At 43.0% G+C, this 22205-nt stretch overlaps 1 protein-coding gene across 1 annotated transcript in view; it reads right to left on the bottom strand.

The window, feature by feature from the left end:
• LOC308094346 (vasoactive intestinal polypeptide receptor 2-like) overlaps nt 1-22205 on the bottom strand; it is an 87103-nt gene that overhangs the window by 54395 nt on the left and 10503 nt on the right. Inside the window, exon 2 of the mRNA XM_080440950.1 lies at nt 4192-4297. Coding sequence (XP_080297076.1) covers nt 4192-4297 — 106 coding nt within the window. The remainder of the gene's footprint in view (nt 1-4191; nt 4298-22205) is intronic.

Raw genomic sequence — 22205 nt, forward strand, 5'->3', positions numbered from 1 at the left:
TCACTCGTATAGAAGGCAGTACTGAGATCTAGTAATATAAGACTGAAATTCTGCCACAGCCTTTGTTTACGGAAATGTCCTTGAAGACCTTAAACAAGAGCAGTCTCAGTGCTCTGAAGATTAATGACTGGGACGACACACTAACATTGCAGAGTCCCGAATTCCTTGTGTAACACTGTCTGAGTTGGGGGATGATCTTACATTCCTATGAACTTGCCTCAAAAATTTTGAGTCTAGAACAACAACCAGAATAATCTGTTGAACTCAAGGTACAGTACAGCACAGCACTTTGAAAAAACATCTAACAAAAAAAATCATCCAACAAACATCCTTAAAGAAGTCAGAAAGTTGAGTCTTTAGTTCACTGTCTGAAGTGTTTTAAAACAACTTGTTAAAAACCCATTATTTCCCCTCCATAACAGTGTTTCCCTGTAAGGGACTGAGACCATGCTATTAGTTGAGAGTTCACCAAAATTCATTGAGTTTTAATTAGCACAGAAGTAAAAGAAAAACTCTGATTGTCCTCCAGTGGCATCACCACAGAGGAACACTCATCCTCATTAACTGACCAGAATGCCCACGGTCAGTTAAACACCACAGCAACAGCCTCAGTGACAGTCAGGATGATGACCATCGTGCAATGGTGGAAGATCTTTTACCCACTTAAAGGGATATACTTTAAAAAATGTTTGGGGTCATTTACTCAGGCTTTTGTTGAGCACCCCAAACATTTTTTTAAGTTGCTTGATTCAGTATTTAGATATTTGATATTAATTTGATCAATTATCAAGCAACTTACAAACTGTCTGGGATGCTCACGAAAGCCTGAGTAGACGTGAAAATGACCCGAACTTGTTTGAAAGTGAAATATCCCTTTTAACCCTCTAGAATTAGAAAACTGGACCTGAATTGGCACTGTACTTTCACCATTTTCCCCCGTCTACACCAAATCTCTTCGCCAAAAATAGTTCATCTACAGGCTCAAAACGCGTCACAACGTGATGTGTTGTGAGCTTGTAGATAGGCAATTATTTTGAATGGATATTTTGGAGGGATATTTTTTTCAGAACATGGATGCTGAGGTTCAAGTGGTAAAAGTAGAAGTAGCAATACAGGGTAACAATATAAAAATACTCTGTTACAAGTAATAAAATGTATTTTACTTGAGTAAAAGTACAAAAGTATCCCATCAAAATATACTTAAAGTACCAAAAGTAGAAGTACTTATTATGCAGAATGTCCCATTTCAGATTTTCTTTTTTTTTGTAATGATAATCTAAATCTACAAAGTAACTTGAAACACACGTTTCAAATAACTGTAGTTGAATAAAAGTACAATATTTGCCTCTGAGATGTAGCGGAGTAGAAGTATAAAGTATGGAAAATTGGACATGTAAGTAAAAGTACCTCAAAATTGTAAATGTAGTTAGATACTTTCCACCACTGCCCTCCTGACGTGCCACAACAGCCCTTGGACGTCACTGGGTCTGTCCATCTCTCCAGGCCACCCTGCCCCTTCAACCTCCCACCCACCTCCTCTCACTTGGAGTTCACAAATAACATTGAAAAAATTGTGAACGTAGCCCTCATCCCTCGACCTCTCCTCCCCCTCCTTCTGTAGTTCCCCAGTCAGAGTCAGTACACCCCCCCCCCACCCCCTCCCCGTGGCTGTCAAGCACAGTGTGTCACAGCAACTGTACTGACATCAACACTGGTAAACATAACAACTGCTGTCCTCAGGGTCCTTGCTGCTGTGTGGAGATGCCATTTGTGACCGTTCCCATATCAAAGCCAAGACAAAAATGTGTATTTTCGCTGGCCTCTCATCACCACCAAGAGATTATGTAACTTTCCAAACATACTGTTCTCCTTATACTTGTTTTAACTAGAGAAAGACAAGATATACCCGACCCGCACTGCAAATACATCAGATTTTATATCTATTTAATGTCAGACACTTGTCTGAGTGTCAGCTTTACTAAATGTCTTTAGGAAACAAATGTTTTTGTGTAATGGAAAGGGTTGAGAAGAGAGAAGCACAAATTATCCCAGTATCATTTTCTTTTTCACCATAACTATTGGATGTTATTGCTACTGTAGCTAGAAACTAAAAACTGTTTGTTTGGATCCAGGAAACATAACAAAAGGTCATGGGTTGCAACCTATACACGAAATATCAGGCTATTTTTCTATTTCTATTTCCCTCTTTCTCTGTGCTTTATCTGGAGGCCATGCCATACAGATGGAGAAACTGATTTGATGAAGCACCAGTTGTCTACTCGTCAGCAAAGATTGGACGAGTTTTACTTCAGGCAAACTGAAGAAGCTTGGCATGGCCCCAACGAGCTCATCACTGGTATGGGAACTGTACTGACCTCACATTGCAGAGGATCATGCGGACAGCAGAACACACCAGTGGATGTGAACTTTTGTCCATCCAGGACATAATTCGACTGACGTTGTGTCAGCAAAGCTCGCAGGCTTATCAAAGACCCTAAGACATCCCAACCACTGACTATTTGAGTCACTGCCACTTCACAAGTGGCTTCAGCCACAAAGCCACCGGCAGTACTCAGCTACCAGTGATTTCTTTCCACAATGCCTTATTCAGACTTCCTTTGATGTCTGTTTTCAGGCTTCCAAATATAACTAATTGGTAGTTACTTTAAGTCTGTCACATGAATTGTCAAGACGTGGGGTGTCAGGCTTGCAATGGGACGGTGAGGTTTTCCCTCGATTTTAATGTCCTCTTCATTCACAATACTCCACCAGCAAATTATATTGTGAATGTAGCTCTCAATTGCATAACGTATTAGTATATGTACTGCTTTCTGATATTTCAGAACTATTATTTAAAAAAAATGCTATTATTTGCTTTGGAATAACTCTAATTTATAATTGAAAACGGCATACATCAGTGGCGGCACCACCTCTCATAAACCTAGATCTTCCTTGAAAAAAGACTTTAAAATATATTCTATACATATTTTAAATTATCAAACCAACAAGGTCAATATTATATAGTTAATGACTAGTGAGTGAAATATATAATCTTCCATAAAATGTAGATAAAAAACATCTACTGTGCCTAAACGTAATGCTGTGTGTGCAAAAATCTTAACCATTGACTCGCAATGTTAGTTCGCTCAGGGGCTTCCGTGTGCGCTGGCTTGCAGCGCATAGATATCTATACACATAGAACTGTACTGACTGCTGCTGCTCATTCCAACTGTTGAGCTTCACTTTCTATGCCTATTATGTCTATGCTGCCTGATTTATGCTTCGACAGACGACAGTATCATCGATGTACAAGCTCACAACGCGGGCTTCAACGCCTCACTCTATCGGTGAGGCCTCTAAACCAAGAATACTGTTCTTGGGACTTAATTGTTATGCTCGTCCGGTACATCGTTTAGTGGAGGTGTCATATTTAAATGATGATTTACAATTTTAGCTGCCACAGTCATCAACGCCTGATCATTCTTACATTGTACTGTAAATGGTTAGGTACAAATGTTTAATGAACCGTGTGAACCCTGTCATAAGATGGTTTCTGCGCTTGGATCCAGTGTCTATGTTAGATTGAGAAATGAGTGCCGATGTACAATATGTAGGCCTATGTGAATATCGTTGCTGTCGGGCAGAAACCTTGTATCTCCATAATTGAACGTTTTATGTTTTTTCGTAAATGAATGCCCTACTCCGTTCGTCATAGTACAGTGTCACATAAAAGTAGCGAAAACTCTACAAACTCATATTGAGTCATATTGAGACACGTTGTGAGCTTGTAGATCTGTTATCATTGAAGTGTTGTAAATATTTAACCAATGAAAAGTATTAACAAGAGCTGGTGACAAAATAATGGAACACAGGTTCCTTTCTACATTTCCTGAAATGTAACCGTTTTGGACGTTCAAAGGTTCTACCCGACAGCGACGATAATGTGGTTGTAATGGCACCCTCTTTGTTTAACATTTTTCTGTGAGAATGTGTGTTTTGATATTAGTGATGAATGGGAGTTGACCTTTTAGGTTGTCCCCTCTGACCTCTGACCTTTGTGCCTCAGTGGACGTGTGGTGGTATTTGTTGTTCACTTTGGGTAACAAAACTGTCTGACTCCTGGTCAGCGTATGTTAGCTGAGACTATGACCTTAGAGGTCAACCGTGTAAAGAGGTGAAGTTGCTGTTGACCTTTGGGGTCGCCAGAGGTCTCCTGGTCCCTCAGCTTCTGCAGACACTCGGCCTGGTCTCTCTCCAGCTCCAGCATGAAGTTACACGTAGGGTGTCTTCCTGTCACCTGCAGGGGGCAGTCGAAGGGTAAAGGTCACATCACACAGTAGCATTATGAGTTCATTACAAGCCCCCAGAACCGAGAGGGAGCGAGTGAAGCACATTGGAAATGCTGGCCGTTCATAGGTACTGCAGCTTATTACGGCCGGGGCCCGACACATGAACGAGTGAAAACGGTTTGGACCAACGGGCTCGACTCACAAGCTTGCACACGAGCTTGCGCACGGAGGTGACACGAAACGGTGTCACCCCCATGACACAAAACTTGTTACAGAGGCCCCAAATAGGCCACGCCCGTCACATTTCCGGGGATGTCCGGGGATGTCCGGTGCCCTCCCTATTATTTTTAACTCTATGGTTAATTAGCGTGTGTGATCGTCTGTGTTTTCTAGTAACATTTCATGACAATAACTACACAAGACTTGCCCACTGGCCTTTTCATTCAAACATTAGCTTCCTCCCCATGTCACTTACAGTATGTAGGCTTCCTGTTTCAATCAAACGTGTGGCCTAACAGAGATTTCCGCTACAATGCCTATCACATGCATTGCCAAATACATTCATTTTATAGACAAGAAAGAAGTTGTTGCATTATTTACCTAAACATTAGCCTTTTGAAACACTGACCTTCCCCATGTTTCATTATGCAACACCTACATAGTATTGCCACTGGTATTAAAATGTCCTGCTTATCGGTGCTTGTGGCTGCCAGCCGGATGGCTGGCAGCCACAAGCACCGATAAGCAGGACATTAAGGAAACTCAGGACAGATGCGAATCAAGGCGGATGCCTTGATTCGCATCTGTCCTGAGTTTCCGTAGTCTCTCCTCGAATGACGCTTCTCCACATCACCTGCATGGTACAGTTTTTATCACCCTCTCCACTACCAACTGCACCGCACCAGGCCACAGTGCACTGACCTTTTTTAGCTACTCATCAGGGGTAGGTACTGCACTTTTGGTACTAACTGTGCTGAAAGGGTAGAGCTATGCTTTAGGTCCAAAGACAGTAGTAACGTTACTGGAAAGAGACGCATGCCCTGATAATAATACTTACACGCATTAATGCGTGTCTGTCTGTCTGTCTGTCTGTCTGTCCATCTCACTTTCTCTCTCTCTCTCTCTCTCTCTCTCTCTCTCTCTCTCTCTCTCTCTCTCTCTCTCTCTCTCTCTCTCTCTCTCTCTCTCTCTCTCTCTCTCTCTCTCTCTCTCTCTCTCTCTCTCGACAAATTGTAATACATAGTCGAACACAGTGCTTTGATGTGGTGTCTGTCGGATATACAGTCTACACAAGCTTCCCTCCAGGAAGTGCCACTTGAATACATTATGTCGGATGATCAAGTGGGGAAACTTGGAAATCTGGATGCAATCGGCGGAGTTGTGACATAATCACAACTTCGCCCTTTGGTAAAAACTGAAAATACGCTGGTACAGTAGAAATGCCTCAATAGAAGTTGTGGTTTGATGGTGTAATGAGCACCCTTGTGTGTGTCTCTCACACTCGCACTATCCATATCTCTCTCTCTCTGTGTGTGTGTGTGTGTGTGTGTGTGTGTGTGTGTGTGTGTGTGTGTGTGTGTGTGTTTGTGTGTGTGTGTGTGTGTGTGTGTGTGTGTGTGTGTGTGTGTGTGTGTGTGTGTGTGTGTGTGTGTGTGTGTGTGTGTGTGTATGTGTGTGTGTGTGTGTGGGTGGGTGGGTGCGTGCGCGCGTTTGGGCGTACGTGTTTGGGCGTGTGCGTACGTGCATTCGAGCATGTATGTGGAAGAGGCAGGTACAGTATGCACTGCAACAAGAATCATCTGTTATATCCGTTTCAAATAGGACAACTTGTAAAAGATAGTCGATGACCTGAAAAGCAGACACATTAGTCAGTTGCTGTAATGATTTGAGGGGGGGGGGGGGGTACGTTGTTCATGCCACTGTACCTTTGTATGGACCAAAGGTACAGTATGACAGGAGTTACTATGAACTATGAATTTTCAAAGTTTTAAATATGGCCCTCTTTGGACACCGTTGGTCTATCTATATCAGTGGTTCTCAACCTTCTCAGGCCATGACCCCCCAAATTTAATCATATCTCAACTGGAGACCCCCTGGAGACCCCCTCCCTGATAAGCACTCCTACAAGAATTGTAGGAGTTGAGGCATTACATTTAGTTTGACTCAGTTCCACAGATAAATATTTATGATTACATATGATTTTTTTTTTTGCCTCTTTCTTATATTATTTGACAACTTGGCCAATGTTTGACAATTTTTTATAGTATAGTTTGTTGATTACTTTTGATGCAGTAATTGTCTTTTTCATTAAAAAGATCTTAAAAGTCCTTAAATTGTCACCTCACTGTCATGATCATGTGGGGACCCCCCTGGGGGTCCTGACCCACAGGTTGAGAACTATAGTCACACACTCCACACACCTGAACTAGGAATGTCCCCATTCTTACCATCTTTATTTTATTGTTAAGCCTAATTTATACTGTGTAAGACAAGCCATTGACTATATTAACACAGCGGCCATTTTGCTCTCACGTCATATTTGCGGGTTGGGAAGAAATGCATTATTTCATTTCATTTAGACACTTCAGCTCAGGAATACAGGAGGGGCGAAATCCCAAAACTAACCAACACCATGTATTAACCATTTACCATATTGCATATATAACTATTTAGTGCAATTTTAACCATTTACTGCAATATTGCATTCAGATTTGGCGGTGTGACTCTGCTCATGTGATATTACAGATTACCTGTGCAAGCAGGACAACATATCTGAAATCACAAACCCCCCAGAGCAGAGCATAAAATACAGTTTTACATAAACATAACATTGAACCTTCAATGCATAATTAAACTACCACGTATCATAGTACAATCCATAGAACCACAGTGCAATACACAGAATCACAGAACCACAGTACAAACACAGAATCAACCTACAACAAATTATGAACTAAATGCCACAGGGAGGAGGCCGGGGAGGTGGAGGGAATTTGAAAACAAACGGCTGTACAACCAGCTTAGACAGCGAAGCACGTAGACTGAACAGAGAACAGAGACTGCTTAACATTTAAATGAACCGCTGAGAGAATGAGGGCGTGAGTGAGTTTGCTTGTAGCGAACGTGAATGACGTGAGATGAACATACGGACTTGTGGGAGTACGAATGAATTAGCTTGTTAGTGAATTAATGTGGGTGGGGGGGGGGGGTCCGGGGAGTGTGAACGTAACATAAACCTCCTGCCTTCCGTGTCTACATGAACTATCGCTTCGCTGTATTAAATTAATAGCAAAATGTCCACCATGTGAATATGAAGAATGGCTATGGCCCCTCGCTCTGTCCATGTAAATGCCCAGAGCTATGATCAATGAGCCTTGAGCCATGGCTTCTCTCATACAGTATAACCCATTAAAACCGGGAACGCATCTGAGTAACCACGTTAACCATTATTCTATACTTTCGCTATTAAAAAATGCAGATATACAAGCTCATAGGGCGGCACTGTGTGCAAATCTTTGAATATATATATTTCTTTAAGTGAACATCTTTTACTCAAAACTTTGCTTCTGGGAGGTCCCTGGAACAACATATTTTGAGATGGGGGTCCGCATATCATACCGCAATACATATCATTTTGGGTGGTCCTTGACATGAAGAAGTTTGAGAACCACTGGTTATAGCAACATATGTTTTTTCAAAAAACTGTTAAGATTTAGACGACATTTGTAGAACCCCCAGAAGAAAAGATTTGAGTTACAAATGATCGCTTTGAAAAATATATATTCAAAGATTTGCAAACATTTTCATGATTTAAAAAAAAATAGCAGATCTACAGTACAAGCTCATAGCGCAGCACACTTTAGGGGCAGTACTAGTCGCTGTTCTGTTAGAAGCAATCCCAGTGACCTTTGTATGTCTATCTATCTCTCATAAATCGAAGATATGTAAAAAGTCTACCGTCCCCTAAGAGTTACATGAATATGAATGATTATGGCATGTGGTCCCATGCAGGAGGGAATAAATACATAATCTGCACCATGAATAATGATAGAGTAAAGGTGTGTGTGTGTGTGTGTGTGTGTGTGTGTGTGTGTGTGTGTGTGTGTGTGTGTGTGTGTGTGTGTGTGTGTGTGTGTGTGTGCGTGCGTGCGTGCGTGCGTGCGTGCGTGCGTGCGTGCGTGCGTGCGTGCATGTGTTTGTGTGTATTTGTGCGTGTGTGCGTGCGTGCGTGCGTGCGTGCGTGCGTGCGTGCGTGCGTGCGTGCGTGTGTGTGTGCGCGTGTGCGTGTGCGTGTGCGTGTGTGTGTGTGTGTGTGTGTTTGTGTGTGTGTGTCACAGGGAGGTCCTGATTCTGGAGGTGGGATGTGTTTTTGATTTGTACATGGACCAGGCTTTCCAAGATAAGCATTCTCAACCGCTACTGAGCATCATAACAAACCTTGGGTACAGATGCAGATTCTCTATACTCATATTTGGATGCCTGGGCCATGAGTGGCCTAACAATCGCTGGCATTGATGTGCCGTGACAGACCTGTCACTCTTGGTTCAATAAACCCTAAAGTCCAGTTTATAGACGACATACACAGAAATTACCTTTTACATGCGCAAGGCATCTTTATTGACAAACAAGGGAGATTCCCTCTATACTATGTGAATAAAAGAACAGCAAATTAATGATATTAAAACAATACGACCTGATATATCACGAAGGCAATTCGCTCCACATCTAAGTCTGCATGCAAACAAGCGTTCGGTTGAGCGCCTGGAGAATTCTGAAGTTCTTATCTATTACATTCAGTATATCAACGCTGTGGCTATCAAGGCCTGTCTTCTGACTGCACTCTATAAAGTAAAGGTTGACGGCCCAAGGTTCCACAATGGACCATCAAGCCCTCCTTGGGTACGAATTTAGTACCCACAACAACACAAGATTAAAATCTAGACAGTACTTTATAGAAATTATCCATTAGCATAACATATTTCATGTTTAAAAAATCAGGTCCCATTTTTCTCCTTTTGAGTCATGTGAGCCGAGGAAAACCCTTTTCTTTGAAGGGGAAACTCTGAACTAGGCTGGGGCAGTCCCAAACCTACCATCTGGACATGAGCTCTTATTGGGGACAATTACATCATTTGATTCCATATTGCATTGCTAAACTTAGGGTCCCTCAGTGGGGCATTCCCACTGAGTTTTCCTTTACAAGCAACTATTCTAACATGTGTAATATATATATATTTAAAAAAAAAAAAAAAAAATCATTTCACTTGTTCTCTGTGTGCATTTTTGGTTTCTTCTCCAATTCCTCTGGTTGAGGTGGTCACTTTTCCGAGCCCGGAGGAGGAGGTTCCGACAGAGCCCAAGACTAGGCCCCCCCCCCCAACCCATCCAGTGCCATTAACGAATGTACTTGGCACTGAATGAGCTAAGAGGCGGAGGTCCCACTCCCGAGCCCCCCGGGTCCGTACCCTCCTGGGGCCTGAGACCGGAGCCCCCCGTATTATACACAGGGGCCCCAACCCCCAAGCGCCAGTCAGATCCGTACCCTCCTTGAGGTCGAAAGTCGGGGCGTAGATATCGTGCAGGGGTGTTCTTCGTCAAGTTCAGCATGGGGGCCCAGGTGGCAATATAATGTTTCTGTGGTGTGTATTGGGATCACTCTGTCACTGCTCTCTTATCACTTGCCATTTGCGAAGGGCAAGACAGCCTATATTTAATGTGCCTAAAGCTGCCAGGGAGATCGCTACGATCAGATTATGTCCCCCAACATTACTATCAAAATCAAAATCAAAATTAATATGTATTCTGGGGTCGTTCAGTGGCCTTGGGCAGCATAGATGTACCCCATGAAACAATGGTATGTTCCTGTCTGGCTGAGAGTGATATTGGTACTACTCAAATTAAATGTGTAGTGTCCCTCCTTTATCTAAAAAAAAATTGGGTGGGGGTTTGATGGTGAGTCTTTGATCTCTATCATATTATTTCCCTCCTTGACCTGACACCCGGCAGGGCACACAGCATAGGAATGTGCAGAGGCCAGGGTGCCACCCTCCTTTACCTTTTTTGACATACACAACAACACATACCATACACAAAATGTAATTGGAAACACAACAAAACAACTTTCCTGTGCTTTATGCACAGGTCAATTGACATTATTCTCGGGCTGTACAAAATTGTACAATTCTCTTCTGCAACCCATGACCTGTTTCAGAGAAACCAACGCACACAAACACCTCACTTCGCTGTATGTGAATCAAATCAAGCCAGAGCACAAAAAGAGCCAACACAGCATGTTTCCGTTCAGTTAACTAATTTGACATTGGCCTGTATAATTTAGTTTAATTTGAATATATATATAGTTTGATTGTGGCATTCTATTTAACACTACACATTACAACAGTTTCACTTCAATTTGGTTGTTTTCTCTGATTAAGCTATTATAGTTATTTTAGTCTATGATGTCACTATACATCAGATGTAATATTATATTACTACTGGTGAAATATTATTATGTGATCTTTTGAAACTTTAATCTATGCGAGTCAAAATCAGGTTTACTCTATAATATATTAGTGCAACTAATTGTTTGTTTGTTAAAGCAGAAATACATTTGTTTTAAATTCCACTTAATCTCTAATAAGTATCATGTTTGTCTCCTCTCTAGTGTATGTTATTTGTAAAAAAGAATATATATATATTTTTTTATTGTGTCCCACCCAGAGCGATAGAAAATGTATTTGTTTACACATGTCGAGGCCCCAACAACAACGATTAGCAGTAAGTCAACCTTGCTTCAGATATTCCCACTTCTTGCTTAGAAAGTGTGTCCTTCTCCATGGCATAGTAGTTCCAGTGTCTGTAACAGATAAAAGTTTGTCAAAAGTCACGCAAGCTTTCCCAAGGCTTGCTCTCTGGATGCCATAGGTGTCATCGGAAGTGAGTCTCGTGAACACTGCAGTTTGCAATGTTGGTGCCCCTCTGCCTCAGCATGTCGATCAGACAGAATTATAGGGCCTTCCACTGCATGTTTCCAGTTCATAGAAAGAAATGACCGTCCGCCAACCAGTGTTGCAGTCCTCGAATGTGAAACCAACCCATTTCTAAAGTCTGAGATAGTTGTAATAACAAAAAAATATAGATATACTAATGTAACAATACATAGAAGCGTTTGGGCTTTCTCACTTAAGTCTTTCGAACCTCCCCACCGGGGTGCAGTCCCAGGCTAGACCCCTTTCCACTTGAGGTCTACACCCAGGTCACCCTGGATAGAGAGTTCAAGTCTCCTGCTTCCCGGCGTCTTCTTTTCAAAGCCCACCGATCACAGGAGCATCACTCGCTTAGTAACTGTAGCACTCCGGCGGTCGCTTTCAGCTTGTGATGGCCTGACTGTACATTGAGCCGAACGCAGCGACCACACCCGCCTCCTGTCGGGGAGCACGCCATGGAATTAATGCTTTTTGCGATCCGACCGGCGGGTGACCCAGTCGATAGCGATCCCTTACCCGTAGGCGTGGTTGGCGCCCCAGGCAGGAAACCGACGGTCTTGTCCTGGCCCCGCTTGGCTACGGGAACCAGAATATTAACCGTTTTCACCCGCCTTGCCTGTAACCGGTGAGTCACGCACTCCCGTCCGGTTAGGTGTGGACTGTCATCCACGCACCATGTGCTGCCAACCCTAGGAGAGAGCGGCAGTCGGCACACCGACTAGACGGAAAACACAGCTAGGATGTTGATTCATCCTTGACAGAACACGGGGGCCCTTCAGTCTCTCCCCAGCACTATATAACGTCTTTAACGTGCTCTGGGAGCCTTGCGACCCCGCTGCCGCCTGTTGTGGACAAGGATTGGGGAGCCTACCCCCTAACCTCGTCCACTGTTACATTCTTAAAATTATTATAATAATAATAATTATTATTATTACTTATTTTAAATATAACCTATTTATTTTACACTTACACTCTACTTACTTAACCACACGGTCAAATTGGCTTTTCTCTTTATTATTATCATATATATATTTTTTTACTGATATTCAGTTCAGAGTCAACAATCATTTAGTCACCTTAGTGCACTTGCATGTTGTTTCTGGTCTGGTCACTTCTAAGAAAGTAAACTGTTGGTTTTTGGGATTATACAAATCATAGGTATACAACATATTGCAGACTGTGCATAAAATTTAACGAAAATAGCAGATCTACAAATTGATACAATTATTACGGATAACGCTTAGTTTGGTCACAGTACATTATTTCTGCATATAAGATCTGATCAGTTCACAGGGTCCCCCCTTTTCTCTATAGTGCTGCGCCAGGCTCTCTCTCTCTCTCTCTCTCTCTCTGAGGGGAGTGACTCACTTACTGTATGGAAGCTATTTTTTTCTCTTTTTTTTTTGCAGAATTCTCTGAAGAAACTAATTTATTTGAACATCATATTTCTCTCCTCGCTTTTTTCCTCTTTTTCCATTTTCCAAAATAACTGACTCCAATCTTTTAATCTAAGGGCTACCACTCCCTAGTTATCTGTGTCCTTAATTTCTGGGATTACGAATCATAGTTATAGCGTATTTCAGACTGTTCATAACTCTAACAACAATAGCAGATTCTACTAGCACAATGAGTCACTATTGAGCTAGCCTAAACAGCCACGGTTTCCAGTAATCATACTGGAGTAAATGTACAATGTCGGCTTCTGAAATGTACACTTAAGTAGAAGTAAAAGTATTGAAAACTGGAACCACTCTAGTGAGATACAAAATGGGACCCTCAAAATGTACTCAAGTAGAACACTTGAGTAAATGTACTTCGTGACCTTGGCTTCCACCACTGAACCCCGTGCAGGCGGTTATCTTCCTTGTTTAAATTCCTAAGCAGGACAAAATCTCTAAACAAAATGCTTACGGAGCAGATTACACTATCCACTGACATGTACTTGGGTCAAAGTACCAAAAACAAAAAATGGTATCGGAGTGGAGTGAGACACCAACGTGAGAAGTGTTTACAGTAATAGGCAGCCTGTCCCCATTCACAATTTCTCAGATTTAACATGCACAAGTTTCCCTTTGAAAATAGCAGATCCACAAGCACGAAGTGCTTGAGATGAAATAGCTTGTGAGCTTGTAGATCGGCAATTTCCAAATGGCTGAGCTGTATGCAGGGCTGAAGTGGTTCTGCAGCAATTATCTCACTTAAGTCTTTCGAACCTCCCCACCGGGGCGCAGTCCCAGGCTAGACCCCTTTCCACTTGAGGTCTACACCCAGGTCACCCTGGATAGAGAGTTCAAGTCTCCTGCTTCCCGGCGTCTTCTTTTCAAAGCCCACCGATCACAGGAGCATCACTCGCTTAGTAACTGTAGCACTCCGGCGGTCGCTTTCAGCTTGTGATGGCCTGACTGTACATTGAGCCGAACGCAGCGACCACACCCGCCTCCTGTCGGGGAGCACGCCATGGAATTAATGCTTTTTGCGATCCGACCGGCGGGTGACCCAGTCGATAGCGATCCCTTACCCGTAGGCGTGGTTGGCGCCCCAGGCAGGAAACCGACGGTCTTGTCCTGGCCCCGCTTGGCTACGGGAACCAGAATATTAACCGTTTTCACCCGCCTTGCCTGTAACCGGTGAGTAACGCACTCCCGGCCGGTTAGGTGTGGACTGTCATCCACGCACCATGTGCTGCCAACCCTAGGAGAGAGCGGCAGTCGGCACACCGACTAGACGGTTCCACAGCTAGGATGTTGATTCATCCTTGACAGAACACGGGGGCCCTTCAGTCTCTCCCCAGCACTATATTGAGTCTTTAACGTGCTCTGGGAGCCTTGCGACCCCGCTGCCGCCTGTTAGTGGCAAGGGATTGGGGAGCCTACCCCCTAACCTCACCACTTCAAAGTAAACAGTTACCAACGTTCTCAAGGTGTTTTGCAGGGGCAGAAGCACACTGTCTGCCTCTGAGATGTATGCAGTGGAAGTAAAAATACAGATAGCTGTAAGGGCTTTTTAAAGTAACAATACCTCAAGACTGTACTTAAGCACAAACCTGGACCTCAGGAAGAATAGTCTCCACTAAGGTGTAGACTAGTGGATGCTCCTTAATAAACACAACAAACAAACAGGACTTACAGAGACCTTCATTCATTCGGATGACATACATATAACATACATATGAAGACACATATGACACACTGTAGTACTATTTAGGGGGCAACCCTAGGCTGCAGAGCCAGCCGTTCACGTCACCTCGCTCGGATGCTGGAGCTAAACATAACGTGCATGTAACCTGTAGTATTTTTGGGGTCGCCCCTTAGTGGCAGTCTCAGCTTAAACATAATATAACCTGTAGTATTTTCTTAGCCGCAGTCTCAGCTTTCACATAATATAACCTGTAGTATTTTCTTAGCCGCAGTCCCAGCTTTCACATAATATAACCTGTAGTATTTTCTTAGCCGCAGTCCCAGCTTTCACATAATATAACCTGTAGTATTTTCTTAGCCGCAGTCCCAGCTTTCACATAATATAACCTGTAGTATTTTCTTAGCCGCAGTCCCAGCTTTCACATAATATAACCTGTAGTATTTTCTTAGCCGCAGTCCCAGCTTTCACATAATATAACCTGTAGTATTTTCTTAGCCGCAGTCCCAGCTTTCACATAATATAACCTGTAGTATTTTCTTAGCCGCAGTCCCAGCTTTCACATAATAACACATAACGACACATAACGTACACAACTTAGGCTACACGCTATCTTCTCCCATGTACCCGGCGTGGTTTGCGGTTTAGAGATCCTAGTAAAGGCCACTTATTGTATTGTCTCAGTAAACTGTTGGATCATAGAATACAGAGAGACAGTGTAGTGTCTCAGTAAACCATAGGATCATAAAGTACACTGAGACAGTGTGGTCTATCAGTAACCTATAGGACCACAGAACACAGAGAAACAGTGTAGTGTCTCAGTAAACTATAGGACCACAGAATACAGAGAAACAGTGTAGTGTCTCAGTAAACTATTGGACCACAGAATACAGAGAAACAGTGTAGTGTCTCAGTAAACTATTGGACCACAGAATACAGAGAAACAGTGTAGTGTCTCAGTAAACTATTAGTACATTATGACAATTGTAAGGATATATTCATGCAGGCACACAGACAAACCCCCTACATCTAGTGTAAAACTAATATTAGATAATTTCACCCGCACCGAAAACCAAAGCGTGAAAAAGTGGTATTTCGAGGTACAACAAAAATAAATCCATATATTTATATATATAGCCATGCATTGCTCGAACACCCAAGTTGAATCGTGGGTTATTCTAGAGGCCTTGACATGAATATATATATAAATAAAGACAAATAACTGATAGTAACAGCTGATAGTTAAACATCCGTGTAAAAAAAACGTCGGGGTGTCTCCGGTGGTCTCATAAACATATACAGAGACAGTTGCTGGGAGGATCAACTCGGTCCACCCAGCCACGCTAACAGGACATCATGGGGTATAGGAAGTACAGAGCCTAAGTATTAAACACAAAGGTCATTCAATCTGCTGTTCAGTGGTGACTTCACGTGTATGCAATCATATTTACACATTGTCTTTAATAATTGACCTAAATTTGGTATAATACAATTCACATATAGCACCGCGTGTACCCTTCCTGGGGCCCCAAGGAATTGTAGCACATAGTGTATGGGCGAATTGTTATTTGGATCTTATGGATCCAGCGGTCGTCTGGACTGGACAGGGTCACGGTCGGGGTCACCAGCTGATGTGCCGTGACAGACCTGTCACTCTTGGTTCAATAAACCCTAAAGTCCAGTTTATAGACGACATACACAGAAATTACCTTTTACATGCGCAAGGCATCTTTATTGACAAACAAGGGAGATTCCCTCTATACTATGTGAATAAAAGAACAGCAAATTAATGATATTAAAACAATACGACCTGATATATCACGAAGGCAATTCGCTCCACATCTAAGTCTGCATGCAAACAAGCGTTCGGTTGAGCGCCTGGAGAATTCTGAAGTTCTTATCTATTACATTCAGTATATCAACGCTGTGGCTATCAAGGCCTGTCTTCTGACTGCACTCTATAAAGTAAAGGTTGACGGCCCAAGGTTCCACAATGGACCATCAATGACAAAGAGCAAGGCCAAACAACTCGCCAAATATTGCTCTGTTTCAGCTGTTATAGGCAGTTTGTCTGTGTGGAGGAGAAGGTGCCATGAACTATCAACCCTGTTACATTTGTTTGTGTGTGTGTATGATTAGATTCCAGATCAAATGCTCGTTAAGTCACATTCCCTCAACTCTGCAATTGCCCTCACAAATGCCCAACCTTGGACACACACACACACACACACACACACACACACACACACACACACACACACACACACACACACACACACACACACACACACACACACACACACACACACAAACATGATAGTAGTAAGGATGATATTAACATGGCAGAGGGGTTATGTCTCCTATTCAGTTCCCTGGCGAGCAAAACTACCGGCAATGCAGTGAAGCAGGGAACATGTTTTGCGATACAAACCTCTTGTGAGTTCATGAAAGTCACGGCTGCTCAGAAATAACCACAGAAGAAGCTTAATTCAAAGCACAATATTCCAACAGAGATAAGAAATGGGGTTTTGCAGAAGTCATCACAATCCCACAGCCCACCCCTGACTCATTTGAGGAAAGATGAATATTGCAGCATTTGGCCCCCGTCGCTGGAATTTCAAAGAAAATGAGAGCTGTCAGTCTCCCATCAGCGCACGCAGAAACACAGCAGGCTCCATTTAATTGAGTTTCTTTCTACACTGATGTTTAAAAGAAAAAGGGTTCTGATGGGGGCATTTCATATTATGGTTCTTCTTTCTACAGAACTGTCAAAGGAGAACCCACACATCACACAGTTAAAACAGACACGATAAGGGAGCAGTTTGCAGACTTTTTCATAAATAACACATGGTTGCTGTATACAACCAGAACCCTTTAGAACGTTTAGAGGCTATACTGTATGAAACTAGTAACTAGTCATAGAAGCCCCATTTCCACATTGAACCTGTTGAGCCAAAACCCTGATTAAAGGACAGGATAGGTCCTGGAACATGAGGGATGTGTTTTTTTATTTTATTTTACCTGCTCAGTTCTTTCTGTGCCTCTTCCACTTCCACTTTCACTTCCACTTTATCGTCACATCACAACAGGTGTAAAGGTTTGTGTTCAATTGTTTTTTTGTGCATGCTCCCAATGTTTTGCAATTTAAAAAACGGGTACAAAATAGAGAAAGAAACAAGGGAAACAACTAACGCAGTAATATGTCAGTTATAAACACAATGTCAATATACAACATGCACACAAGAGTATATCCAGTAAATACACAATACAGTAGGCCTATACCATGTGCCACTTTAACCCCGACTGACTGGAACCGAGGCCTGGACATTATGTGCTCGACCATGGTAGCCTCTCTCAGCTTGACTACTTATAGCACAGTAGAGGAGGAGTCTGCAGACTGGGACTGTGTGAATTGAATTCATCCGAACGTATAATATATATATAACGTATATATAATCATATGGGCACAATACTCTAGTAGCTATTTGTTCGTGTTTTCTATCACCTTAACTAACTAACGTCCATAGTATATCATGTGCATGTGCTCACGCACCTTTATATCTTATCTCAGGTACTATGTGTAAATATGTAGATTATTTGTTTGTTTTCTTTGATTGATCTCTCTTCCCCCTCATGCCCACGCCCCTCTTCTTCTTCACTTTTTTTCTAAGGATATAGCAAAACGAATTTCACCCACTTTTCCACTTCTGTAAACCTGTGACATGACAATAAAGCTGATTCTGATTATATCGACCATTAATAAAAGGATGTCTGTCTCAATCACCAAGTTCATTCACCAAAAATGAGCGTGTTCCGTAGACTGTAAAAAATAAGTGTGTTTGTGAAGTTCCTGAAAGTACTTTGGCGCTTGCTCTCTCTTTCTCTAGCCGATGGGTGCTTTCTCTCTCTCACACACTCACGCTCTGTCTCTCTCTATCTTCTGCTCTCTCAGGCGTGCTGTCAAGAGGTGATATGCAATTACAACTATCCGAACCAATTTGTTTTGGGATTGCTTGTGTTTATGAAAAAGCATTGGGGTAGTGGTGGAAGGGGTATAATTCTGATTATTTGAAAAAATACTGCTTATAAGAACAGACACACACACACAAGCGTGCACGCACGCACGCACGCACGCGCGCGCACACACACACACACACACACACACACACACACACACACACACACACACACGCACACACACACACACACACACACACACACACACACACACACACACACACACACACACACCGAGCAAGAGCTGTCTGAAGCTGTTATCTACGTGTGCGTGTGCCTGTGCGTGTGTGTGTTAGTTGATAGTGACTTACAAAGTGTCTAGGGTAGAAGTCTAAAGCAGGATTGACTGATGCAGTCTTTCACAGAGAAATCAATAGCAAGATGGCTGAAGGCCATTTCTAAATTTCTAAACACACTAGCTTGCAGGGAGGCATAAATGCTTTTTTTTTGGTGAGCTGGATACAAAGATTCAATAATTAAGGTTTTATTTGTCACCACTCATACAAAGTACAGAGTGCTGGTTGAGGCCACATAGTCCACATCCTTCAGCATCAACAAAGAATGCAAAATGTTGGCCCAACACCAAAACTCATTCACCCAAGAAATTACCTAACTTCTATCGTTTACTTACCCTGTGATGCCTTTGACTCGCAGAGAACTTTTGTTTGTAAAACATTCCATACCGGTGAAAAAAGCATAAGAATGTAAATAATTGAAGAAATAATTGAAGACCGAATTTAACAACAGCAAAACAATATCAAAACTATGTTCATAACCTCCAAAACACAGCACATGCTGTGCGTCACTTTATTTTGCCAAGTGGCAAAATATGACAAGTAAGATACATGAGAACAGGCTGGCGAGGCCATGTTTGTAGAATGTCTTACTAGCGCCATCTGAATCAATAGAAGCACTTTAAAGATATTCTATCTGTAGGAGTCTGTCCATTTTATCGTCCACCACTGTTCAGCCCGGAGAAGTGTTATTTTGGAAGGTGCCGACATCTTTAACCCATCTATGTGATTTTGGTTTTGAGCTATATAACCATTATTTTATACTTTGGGCTATTCAAAAATAGCAGATCTACAAGCCCATAGTGCGGCGAGCTACGAGCTTGTAGATCTGCTATTTTTGAATAGCCAAAGAAATCTAAAATGACAGATATGCGTTCCCGGATTGAATGGGTTAAGAGCCATGCAGCTGTACAGCTGCTGCATGATCCCCTTGTCACACCAGAGACATGGAGTTTGAGGGGTCAGAAACACTGCAGTTCACGTGGTGACGTTGTGCTTTTAGTGGTAAATAAACATACATCGTTGGCTGCCGACGTGGACATATCGGGGCCGATGGAGAAGTCCATGTACCTTGATGATGGAAATAGCTACGGAGACATTTCCATTGTCATCATTGTCATTTGTTAATATTTGCAGCTTGTCCGTCTTTTAATGTAGCCCTGATACTTTCAGCCCTAAATCTGACTTTCAGCCCTAAAGCTGCCCAGTATGTATGTGCATGGTCCCTGGATACGCTGGTGAAAACATTACAAATCCAAATTTCTTTTGGGATTGATAAATATCTCATAACAACAGCACTTCATGCTTCGATTAGCTGGTGCTAATGATCTCCGATTATACTCTCCTGTACTCTACAGCAGCGGTTCTCATAGTGGGGTATGGGGACCCCCAGGAGTCTTTGAGGGGGTTCCATGGGGTCCCCGACAAAAATATTTAATATAGGATATAAAATAGCCGATCTACAAGCTCACAACGCGTTGTGAGCTTGTAAATCAGCTATCTTTGAATTAAAAAAATCTTGACAAATTGTGAAAGATTTTGAACAATTTTGAAAATAAATAATAATAATAATAATAATGGATTTTATTTATAACGCACTTTACATTTACAAGAAATCTCAAAGTGCTACAGAAGGCAATTGCATAAAAACAGAAACATCACACCAGTAAAAGAAAACAATAACTAGGAAACTAGGAGAAAACTATTAAAACATGGGGGCATAAAGCCTAGAGGTAAAACCAGCTAAAAAAAATGCTTTGCTAAAAAGGTAGGTCTTTAGTCCTCTCTTAAAACAATCAACTGACTGTGGAGCTCTCAGGTGGACAGGGAGGGCGTTCCACAGTTCGGGGGCGGCCGAGCAGAAAGCCCGGTCGCCCATGGTGCGAAGATTTGCCTTGTGGGTTTTGAGGAGGTATGTGTTTGAAGAGCGGGTGTTGCGGGTTGAGGGTTGTAGGGGGACTAATTCCTTGAGGTAGGAAGGAGCGTTGCCATGGATGCACTGATGAGTCAGAAGGGATACCTTGTATTGGGTTCTGAAGGAGACGGGAAGCCAGTGGAGTGAACGGAGGATGGGTGTGATGTGTTCATGTTTACGCACTCTCATCAGGATCCTAGCCGCGCTGTTTTTAATATACTGGAGCCTTTGAAGGCTCTTGCTAGGGATCCCGATGAGCAGTGCGTTACAGTAGTCCAACCTGGAGGAGACGAAGGCGTGGACAAGTTTTTCTGAATCTGCTAGTATGAGTGTGGGGCGGAGTTTTGAGATGTTACGGAGGTGAAAGAATGAAGTTTTGCAGATGTGTTTGATGTGGGATTTCAGATGGGGATCCATTTTTACTCCCAGGTTAGTGACCACTGGTGAGAGGGGAAGGTCCTGTCCGGAGAAGCTGATGCTGGTTATGGGGGATGTTTTTATTTGGTGTGGGGTGCCTATGAGGATTATTTCGGTTTTCGAACTGTTTAGCTGCAGAAAGTTGTTTTTCATCAACGCCTTTATCTCTTCCAGGCAGGTGGTGAGGGTGGATGAGGGCGGTGGTGGAGGTGAAGATGATGATGAAGGCGGAGTGGCAGAGTGGTTGGTTTTTATATACAGTTGCGTGTCATCAGCATAGTAGTGGAAAGATATTCCAAGCCTGCTGATGACACGGCCAAGGGGTAGCAGGTACAGGGTGAACAGGGTGGGGACAGGCTGGGTGCGGGATTTTGAACCTCCCAGGGAGACGTATTCTGTCCTGTCAGAGAGGTAGGATTTGAACCAGTCTAGTGCTGTATTGCTGACTCCGATTGTGGAGTGAAGGTGGTTGATGAGAATGTTATGGTCGACAGTGTCAAAAGCCGCTGTAAGGTCCAGGAGGATGAGCAGGGAGGGGGAGCCATTATCAGCTGCCATGAGGAGGTCATTTGTGACCCTGACCAGGGCGTTTTCGGTGCTGTGGGCGGAACGAAAACCGGATTGAAATTTTTCCCAGAGGTTGTTGAGGTTGAGGTGGTTTTCCAGCTGTGCGGCCACTACTTTTTCCAGTATTTTGGAGAGGAATGGGAGGTTTGAGATGGGCCTGTAGTTTGCGAGGGTATCTGGGTCTAGGGAGGGTTTTTTGAGGAGCGGTGTGAGAATGGCAGTTTTTAGAGTAGAAGGAATGTGGCCGGTCCGGAGAGAAAGGTTGATGATTTTAGTGATGAGTGGACTTATTGCACAGATGTTGGATTTGACTAGGGTGGTGGGAAGGGGGTCCAGGGCACAGGTAGAGGGCTTCATCCTCCTCACTATGTCCTCGACCTCTTGCTGTGTGGTGTTGATGAAGCAAGAGAGCGGGTGGGAAATCCCAGACTGTGGGATGGCAGTTGGGACAGGTAGAGTGACGGGGCCGGAGAGGAGAGAGCGGATGTTGTCTACCTTAGTTTTGAAGAAATTAAGGTAGGTGTTACACTGTTCCTCTGTGGTATCACTGTGTTTGGGGGTTTGTGGTTTCAGGAAATGGTTGATG

This window comes from Gymnoscopelus braueri (assembly GCF_963280865.1).
Source record: "Gymnoscopelus braueri genome assembly, chromosome: 10".
NCBI classification, from domain to species: domain Eukaryota; kingdom Metazoa; phylum Chordata; class Actinopteri; order Myctophiformes; family Myctophidae; genus Gymnoscopelus; species Gymnoscopelus braueri.